Source organism: Archocentrus centrarchus, chromosome 3, assembly GCF_007364275.1.
Source record: "Archocentrus centrarchus isolate MPI-CPG fArcCen1 chromosome 3, fArcCen1, whole genome shotgun sequence".
NCBI classification, from domain to species: Eukaryota; Metazoa; Chordata; class Actinopteri; order Cichliformes; family Cichlidae; genus Archocentrus; species Archocentrus centrarchus.
Genome location: NC_044348.1, coordinates 856181 through 866314, shown reverse-complemented (window position 1 = coordinate 866314; position 10134 = coordinate 856181). Strand labels below are relative to the sequence as shown.

General features: G+C 53.8%; 1 protein-coding gene across 1 annotated transcript; it reads right to left on the bottom strand.

The window, feature by feature from the left end:
- Positions 1–7142: 7142 nt before the first annotated feature.
- LOC115778156 (piggyBac transposable element-derived protein 4-like) lies at positions 7143–8724 on the bottom strand. Its single transcript, XM_030726208.1, has 2 exons — positions 8385–8724; positions 7143–8158 (listed from the first exon to the last, which is right to left on the bottom strand). The coding sequence occupies exons 1-2, from the start codon at positions 8722–8724 to the stop codon at positions 7143–7145; spliced, it is 1356 nt and encodes a 451-aa protein (XP_030582068.1).
- Positions 8725–10134: the final 1410 nt, after the last annotated feature.

Genomic DNA, 10134 nt, shown 5'->3' with positions numbered 1-10134 from the left:
CCATCAGCCTTGTGAATTACTTGAGGACCTATATGAAGAGGTGACATTACATAATTTCAGTACAATGATATTTTCATTTTAGTCCATGTTACGTGACATTACAGCAAGCTGTCTCGCAACCATTCAAAAAATGCTTAATTAACAAATACCCAGTCAAAGTACTCTAAATACAACACTTGTATGATCACCTCATTGCACAGCCTGCATTGAAGTGTAAAATCATTTTTTACTAAGAAGAAAAAAATAACTTTTCCAGATTTTAATGTATTTAGATATGGAGACACTTAGGTTTATTAGACACTACACTGAATGACAACTGATAAAACACTGCAAAAACAGAAGCAAAAGTAATAATGTTCAGTGAACTGAATTTAATGATGATTTTACTGTAGCAAAATTAATATGAATGAATAGAAAAATCAAATACATTAAAATTTAACAATACCTTTTGCTTGTGTGTGTTGACTGCAGCTTGGCTTCTAAAAAATTGCAACTGCACAAAGAGAAAGAGATGATCAAACAATCTATAACACTCTAACACTGATAACTTAATACACAAATTTTAATTCAATTCAATTCAATTCAATTTTATTTATATAGCGCCAAATCACAACAAACAGTTGCCTCAAGGTGCTTTGTATTGTGGGTAAAAACCCTACAATAATACAGAGAAAACCCAACAGTCAAAACGACCCCCTATGAGCAAGCACTTGGCGACAGTGGAAAGGAAAAACTCCCTTTTAACCCTTGTGCTCCCACTGCGTTTGAATTCACGAGAATGTGTCCGGGGCACGAAGGACCCCCTCTGCAATGGGGACTCGCAAACGCGTGATACATACGTGGGTCTCAGGTGGGGTCGAACCGACCCCCTGACAGAGTGAATCCCCATAGTGCTGCTTAGACCCTGTGTGTGTGTGTGTGTGTGTGTGTGTGTTTATCACTAACACGGGGCCGAGGCGTATTGGGCAGTGGCGCACTGGCCATGTGTGTGTGTGTGTGTGTGTGTGTGTGTGTGTGCTTGTGTGTGTGTGTGTGTGTGTGTGTGTGTGTGTGTGTGTGTGTGTGTGTGTGTGTGTGTGTGTGTTTATCACTAACACGGGGCCGAGGCGTATTGGGCAGTGGCGCACTGGCCACGTGTGTGTGTGTGTGTGTGTGCGTGCGTGCGTTTATCACTGACACGGGGCCGAGGCGCAGTTTGGACAGTAGACCATGGCGCACTTGCCGCACACGTGCACGCGACAGCCGCGACACAGAGTCTTGGTCTTGGCGTCCCTGCTCCTGGGGCACACGCGACACCTCTTCCTCCTCGCCTCGGACTCGCCGCCGTGCCTGCCGTCGCGCGACGACCCTGTTGCGTTGTCGCTTTTGCCGTCGCCGTTGCCGCCGTCTTCCCTCGCCCTCTCCTTCGTCTCCTCTCTCGCGGCGGCTGCGTCGGCCGCCAGCTCTTTGCCCAGCCGTTCCAGGAACAGCCTGCGTTTGTTGTGCTTGCCCGGCATCCAGGCGGGATTCAGCTCCCTCCACAGCACGAAGGCGTTGTACGCGGACACGTCCACCATGTTGTGAAAGAGGGCCAGGGGCCAGCGAGTCGTCCTTCTCCTGCAACTGTACGTGCCCAACACCTTGTCCAGGTTGTCCACGCCTCCCTTGGTGTGATTGTAGTGGAGCACCGCCAGGGGCTTCCCGTCCGCCCGCCCGCTCAGCCCCGGGGCGTGCACGTGCTGCTCGTGCGTGGTAAGGATCAGCACGTTCTTGTTGCGCTTGGCCAGGTAGGAGACCACGGCTGCGTCGGGAGGCTCCGCGGTCGACGAGAACGCGAATCGCGACGACGGCACTGGTCTGCCCTCGACTTCGAGCAGTCGCCTGGGGATCTCGGCCCTGTTCGCGCGCAAGGTCCCCAGCGAGGTGAGGCCCCTTTGGACGAACAGCCTCCTGACCAGCTCGTACGACGTGAAGAAGTTGTCGAAGGTGATGTTGCGGCCCGGTCCCAGTCCCTCTGTCAGCTCGAGCACCTGGCGTGGTGCTCGAGCTGACAGGAGTGTTTGTTTTTCTTTTTTTTTTTCCTCCTTTTTTTTTTTTTTGGTAGCGCTTCATTACGCGTAAAACCTTGCACACCGCGTCAAACACCGCCTCCGTCGTACACACGCACACACACACGCACACGCACACACACACACACACACACACACACACACACACACGCACCTTTGAAGGGAACCAGCCTCTCGTCCACCGTGACCTCGGGTCCGGGCTCGTACAGGAGAGGCAGCCTCTCGCACCACGCGTCCCACACTTCCCTGATGGGCGCCAGCGTGTCGTGCCCGGCGGCCAGGCGCCTGGCCTCTCTGGTGTCATGATCGTCAAATCGCAGGGCCGCGGAGTACGCGCGGAACCTCTTGAGGGGCATGGTCGCGCGAAATATCGAGCGACCGGTCTCCGCGTGCCACAGGCTCTCGCACGCCTCGCCCCTCGACCTGTACACGCCGGCGAGGATCAGCAGTCCCATGTACGCGCGAAACTCGGCTCGACCCGTGGGTCGCCAGCCGTCGATCCCCCTCCCCGCCCCGGCCCTCCTGCCGGCCTCCAGGTTCGTCATCGCGATCACCCGGTCCTCGAGTTGGGGTCCAAAGTACGCCAGGAACGCCGAAGCCGTCGAGTTTTGCAACACGGCGTCGCGGGCGCGTTCCGTGGGACCCGGGTTCGACGAAGACGACGAGACGCGCCGCTGCCGTCGCGAGGAACGATGCCGGCGATCGGAGGAGAACGGAGTCGATCTCCACGTAACCGTCCCTCGATTCGACGCCATCATCGATTCCTCTTCCTCCTCCTCCATGTCGCGATCTCTCTCCTCATCATGCCCTCCGGCACCTTCCTCTTTTTCTTCTTCTTCTTCTTCTTCTGTATCGTAATCTCCTTCATCATCATCATCATCATCATCATCATCATCATCCTCATCCTCCCTGTCGCAATCTCCCTCCGTGTCACGATATCTCTCCTCATCCTGCCCTCTGGCACCCTCTACCCCTTCTTCTTCTTCTTCTTCTGTATCGTAATCTCCCTCATCATCATCCTCATCCTCCGTGTTGCAAACTCCCTTTGTGTCACGATATCTCTCCTCATCCTGGCCTCTGGCACCCTCTACCCCTTCTTCTTCTTCTTCTTCTTCTTCTTCTTCTGTATCGTAATCTCCCTCATCATCATCCTCCTCCTCCATGTCGCGTTCTCCCTCTTCATCCTGCCCTCCGCTTTCCTTATTCTCTTCTTCTTCTTCTTCTTCTTCTTCTTCTTCTTCGGTATTGTAATCTCCCTCTTCATAGTACCCTCCGTCCTTCGCCGGTAGACTGCGGTCTGCAACTCCGACCCGAGGAGGAACCCCGATTGTCCGAGGCGCCGTGGCCGCGAGACGACACGATCGCCGCGATTGCCTCAGCTAGCCGAGGCGACAGGATCGCAGCATCCGGCGGCGGCGGTCGCACGCCGGTAATCGAACGCTCGCGTACGCGACATGACCCGACTTTCCTCTGCCTGCTGTGTCGACGGTCACGGTCCTTTACGATTCGCGTGACACTGCTTTGTTTGTTTTAGTGTGTCGTTTGTTATGCAGTGACGGAAGCAAAACTCGGCTTGGGGCTATCGCGTTGCAAAGTCCGCGCTCGGTGGTGCGCAGTTTTTTGGGCGGTTTTGGGTTGTTTTTTTTTTTTTTTTATCTCAATCGCTATTGAGTGTGGTTGTTTGGCGATGGTGATGATGATGATGATGATGATGGTGATGATGGTGATGATGATGGCGATCGTAGGTTCGCGTCGTGTCGCCTCATCGATAAACGAAGCCGGCCAACCCCACGAGTGCGATTTTTTTTTTTATCGCAATCGCGATCGAGCGGTTGTTTGGCGATGCTGAAGTCGATGACGATGGCCATCGTGATCGCGATCCCCGGGTTCGCGTCGTCGAGTCCTCGACCTGCGATTGCTGCGGCCTTTGCGTAGCCTCGCTTTCGGTCCGGTCTGGTGTGCTTGATTGTGTCTATGGCTGTGTGTGTGAGTGTCTGTGTGTGTGTGTGTGTGTGTGTGTGTGTGTGTATGTGTGTGTGTGTGTGTGTGTGTGTGTGTGTGTGTGTGTGTGTGTGTGTGTGTGTGAGTGAGTGTGTGCGTTTGTGTGTGCGAGTGTGTGTCTGTGTGCGCGTGCATGCGTGCGTGCGTGCGTGCTTGCGTGTCTGTGTGTGCGCGCGAGTGTCCCCGTCACACACGGTGCAATGACTATTGCTGGCCACTGGGGGGTGGGGGCAATAGCACGCATGCAATCAATGTGGCCGGCCACAGGGGGTCCCGTTGAGCTGGGAGACCTGGGGTCCCCTCGACCCCGCCGCCGCCATTGTTAGGCCTGGGGTCACCTGGACCCCCCACCGCGGCCATTGCTAGGCCTGGGGTCACCTCGACCCCCCACCCCCGCGGCCATTGTTAGGCCTGGGGTCACCTCGACCCCCCACCGCAGCCATTGTTAGGCCTGGGGTCACCTCGACCCCCCACCACCGCCACCGCCGCCATTGCTAGGCCTGGGGTCACCTCGACCCCCCACCGCGGCCATTGCTAGGCATGGGGTCACCTCGACCCCCCACCCCCGCGGCCATTGTTAGGCCTGGGGTCACCTCGACCCCCCACCGCCGCCATTGTTAGGCCTGGGGTCACCTCGACCCCCCACCACCGCAGGGGAGGTCACGCTGAGCCGGGAGTCGTGGGGTCCCAGTGACCCCAGCCACCTCCGCCGCCACTGGGACGACTGGGGTCCCCTCGACCCCACCGCCGCCACCCCAACTACGGGCAGTCAGGAGGCCTGGGGTCCCCTCGACCCCCAAGCCTCAGTGGGACGGGGAGACGGGTCCGGGTGACCCCTTGCGGGGCGCACGAGGGTTAACATATTTGAGCTGAACACACTGTGCAAAGAAACCTGCTATCAGTTTTATTTTGTGATAAAGTTTCAACAGTCAAGGAGCTACAAATCAAATACTGTAGACCGGTAAGAAACACACTGATACTCTGTACAGTAGCATTCATTCCTGTAAAATACTGGAACAACACTGCTCCCTTGTGCTGGAAATATTTATTTGATGCAACTTCATTATAGAAATAGTCAAACAAGAAAAGAAAATTCAAAGATATGCACTCAAACTTATGTAGACTTGGATCATCACCCCCCCCCCTACTAATTTATTTTATTCCTTAGTTTGATTTAGTTCAACTTGAGTTCAACAGACTAATGTCTGAAGTGTAAATATGCCTTGTTCAGATTACTACAGTTTGAGTTCAGGAAAGATGAAGTTTCTTGCCAGAATTCTGGTTTAGGAAAAAAAATAAATAAAATCCATTGAGTACTGTGAATTATTTACTTCTTACAAAATGATAATGTAGTTTTTTGTTTTTACTCACAGCATCTATAAAGCCTGGTTATGCGAGCAATGTCGTTGGCACTCATCTAAGTAGCATGTCTGAAATTAAGATTAGGATTGGACCATCGTTGGCTGCCCATTACAGGAGAAAGCAGTTCTAAAAGAACCAATAACAGCAGATACTTTACTTGTGCAATATTCACGCTTATATCTAGAATACTTAAAATATTCTTTTTTAATTGCTGAAAAGTCACATTACACTGAAATATTTACAATTATGCCTCTTTGATGCAGTCATTGTGTATTGCTGACTGTGTTTTTGTGAGGTAAGATCATACCTTAAAAGTCAAGTCAATGCTCTGTTCTTACTTTACTATTCTCACACAGAAACTCACCTGGAATATTGCATGACAGAGTTGAAATCATATGGAGTCTGCAGATTGTTGGTCTGCACTTTCTTAACGTTGTGTTCTTTTCCTGTACAGAAATTTCCAACAAACAAAATAATTAAAACTTCGTGGCTGCTCTTACAGTATGTTCAACCTCAAAATCCACCATCAGTCTCAGTTGTATGAAAATGACAATGTCTGGATATTATATATCCACAAGGGCTGCATTATGCATTTAAAATAAAACAGTGTAACATGTAAGTGCTGGGAATACATTGCAGTAATTTTTTCTATTTTTTCATTTATGCAATTTTTAGATTTATACATACAAATTACTGTAATACTATATGATTGGTATCTCCAATATTTTTTACTCTTTCTGTATTCTTCCAAGCAATGAAGCATCATCCTTACTTTTATTAACTCTATATGTTAGGAGTCTCTACTGCAGTAATTATTAGTTTTAGGACTAAAGAAAAATCTTTGCATTGTTGACTTGGACTGAAGTGTTTTATCTGCCGAGCCTGAGATTACACAGATTAAGTATTAGCTGTAAAATGTACATTGCTGTAAAAAAGGAACGTACCCCATCCTGGACTCTGAAACGAGAGAGGAAGGAAAGCAAAAACAAAAACCACTGGATGATGAAGCCAACACTGGAATAACACTGAACAGTTAAAGTCTCGCTTTCCTGTTAACTACAGTTACTACCAACACAAATGAGAAATTTGCTGTTATGTAGGAGGACCTGTATAATGTTTCCACACAGAGTCAAACTCATTATTACATTTTAAGGAAGTTATTTGTCTAATGTGGCAGAAAATAACAAAAAAAAAACATTCAGTTATCCCTTGTGCTCCCACTGCGTTTGAATTCACGAGAACGTGTCCGGGGCACGAAGGACCCCCTCTGCAATGGGGACTCGCAAACGCGTGATACATACGTGGGTCTCAGGTGGGGTCGAACCGACCCCCTGACAGAGTGAATCCCCATAGTGCTGCTTAGACCCTGTGTGTGTGTGTGTGTGTGTGTGTGTGTGTGTGTGTGTGTGTGTGTGTGTGTGTGTGTGTGTGTGTGTGTGCGTGCGTGTTTATCACTAACACGGGGCCGAGGCGTATCGGGCAGTGGCGCACTGGCCACGTGTGTGTGGGTGTGTGTGTGTGTGTGTGTGTGCGTGTTTATCACTAACACAGGGCCAAGGCGTATTGGGCAGTGGCGCACTGGCCACGTGTGTGTGTGCGTGTGTGAGTGTGTGCGTGTGTGTGTGTTTATCACTAACACGGGGCCGAGGCGTATTGGGCAGTGGCGCACTGGCCAAGTGTGTGTGTGTGTGTGTGTGTGTGTGTGTGTGCGTGCGTGCGCGCGCGCGTTTATCACTGACACGGGGCCGAGGCGCAGTTTGGACAGTAGACCACGGCGCACTTGCCGCACACGTGCTCGCGACAGCCGCGACACAGAGTCTTGGTCTTGGCGTCCCTGCTCCTGGGGCACATGCGACACCTCTTCTTCCTCGCCTCGGACGACGCCTCGGACTCGCCGCCACGCCTGCCGTCGCGCGACGACCCTGTCGCGTTGTCGCTTTTGCCATCGCCGTTGCCGCCGTTACCCCTCGCCCTCTCCTTCGTCCCCTCTCTCGCGGCGGCTGCGTCAGCCGCCAGCTCTTTGCCCAGCCGTTCCAGGAACAGCCTGCGTTTGTTGCGCTTGCCCGGCATCCAGGCGGGATTCAGCTCCCTCCACAGCACGAAGGCGTTGTACGCGGACACGTCCACCATGTTGTGAAAGAGGGCCAGGGGCCAGCGAGTCGTCCTTCTCCTGCAACTGGACGTGCCCAACACCTTGTCCAGGTTGTCCACGCCTCCCTTGGTGCGATTGTAGTGGAGCACCGCCAGGGGCTTCCCGTCCGCCCGCCCGCTCAGCCCCGGGACGCGCACGTGCTGCTCGTGCGTGGTGAGGATCAGCACGTTCTTGTTGCGCTTGGCCAGGTAGGAGACCACGGCCGCGTCGGGAGGCTCCGCGGTCGACGAGAACGTGAATCGCGACGACGGCACCGGTCTGCCCTCGACTTCGAGCAGTCGCCTGGGGATCTCGGCCCTGTTCGCGCGCAAGGTCCCCAGCGAGGTGAGGCCCCTTTGGACAAACAGCCTCCTGACCAGCTTGTACGACGTGAAGAAGTTGTCGAAGGTGACGTTGCGGCCCGGTCCCAGTCCCTCGGTCAGCTCGAGCACCACTCTGGACGCCAGGTTTTTCTCGGGAGGACCTCGCTTGTTGCGTTTCCCGGTGTACGCCAGCATCTTCCACGCGTAGCTGGACTTGGCGTCGCACGCCACCCACAGCTTGATCCCGTACCTGGCCGGCTTGCTGGGCATGTATTGCCTGAAGGGACATCGACCTGGGGTGAGGGGGGGTGGGGGTGGGGTGTAGAATAGGAGTTTTTGTTTTTCTTCTTTTTTTTTCTCCTTTTTTTTTTGGGTAGCGCTTCATTACGCGTAAAACCTTGCACACCGCCTCCGTCGTACACACGCACACCGCACACAAACACACACACACACACACACACACACACGCGCACACACACACACACACACACACACACACACACACACACACACACACACACAGGCACGCAACTTTGAAGGGAACCAGCCTCTCGTCCACCGTGACCTCGGGTCCGGGCTCGTACAGGAGAGGCAGCCTTTCGCACCACGCGTCCCACACTTCCCTGATGGGCGCCAGCGTGTCGTGCCCGGCGGCCAGGCGCCTGGCCTCTCTGGTGTCGCGATCGTCAAATCGCAGGGCCGCGGAGTACGCGCGGAACGGCTTGAGGGGCATGGTCGCGCGAAATATCGAGCGACCGGTCTCCGCGTGCCACAGGCTCTCGCACGCCTCGCCCCTCGACCTGTACACGCCGGCGAGGATCAGCAGTCCCACGTACGCGCGAAACTCGGCTCGACCCATGGGTCGCCAGCCGTCGATCCCCCTCCCTGCCCTGGCCCTCCTGCCGGCCTCCAGGTTTGTCATCGCGATCACCCGGTCCTCGAGCTGGGGTTCAAAGTACGCCAGGAACGCCGAAGCCGTCGAGTTTTGCGACACGGCGTCGCGGGCGCGCTCCGTGGGACCCGGGTTCGACGAAGATGACGAGACGCGCCGCTGCCGTCGCGAGGAACGATGCCGGCGATCGGAGGAGAACGGAGTCGATCTCCACGTAACCGTCCCTCGATTCGACGCCATCAATTCCTCCTCCTCCTCCTCCTCCTCCTCCTCCTCCTCCTCCGTGTCGCGATATCTCTCCTCATCCTGCCCTCTGGCACCCTCTACCTCTTCTTCTTCTTCTTCTTCTTCTTCTTCTTCTTCTGTATCGTAATCTCCCTCGTCATCATCCTCATCCTCCGCATCGCAAACTCCCTTCGTGTCGCGATATCTCTCCTCATTCTGACCTCTGGTACCCTCTACCTCTTCTTCTTCTTCTTCTTCTTCTTCTTCTTCTGTATCGTAATCTCCCTCGTCATCATCCTCATCCTCCGCGTCGCAAACTCCCTTCGTGTCGCGATATCTCTCCCCATCCTGCCCTCTGGCACCCTCTTCTTCTTCTTCTTCTTCTGTATCGTAATCTCCCTCGTCATCATCCTCATCCTCCGCGTCGCAAACTCCCTTCGTGTCGCGATATCTCTCCTCATCCTGCCCTCTGGCACCCTCTACCCCTTCTTCTTCTTCTTCTTCTTCTTCTTCTTCTGTATCGTAATCTCCCTCGTCATCATCCTCATCCTCCGTGTCGCAAACTCCCTTCGCGTCGCGATATCTCTCCTCATCCTGCCCTCTGGCACCCTCTACCCCTTCTTCTTCTTCTTCTTCTTCTTCTTCTTCTTCAGTATCGTAATCTCCCTCTTCGCAGTACCCTCCGTCCCCGGCCCGGTCCTCGCCGGTAGACTGCGGTCCGCAACTCCGACCCCAGGAGGAACCCCGATCGTCCGAGGCGGCGTGGCCGCGAGACGACGCGATCGCCGCGATTGCCTCAGCTAGCCGAGGCAACGGGATCGCAGCATCCGGCGGCGGCAGTCGCGTCGCACGCCGGTAATCGAACGCTCGCGTACGCGACATGACCCGACTTTCCTCTGCCTGCTGTGTCAACGGTCACGGTCCTTTACGATTCGCGTGACACCGCTTTGTTTGTTTTAGTGTCTCAATCGCTATCGAGTGTGGTTGTTTGGCGATGGTGATGATGATGATGATGGTGATGATGATGGCGATCGTAGGTTTGCGTCGTGTCGCCTCACCGATAAACGAAGCTGGCCAACCCCACGAGTGCGATTTTTTTTTTATCGCAATCGCGATCGCGATCGAGCGGTTGTTTGGCGAAGCTGAAGTCGA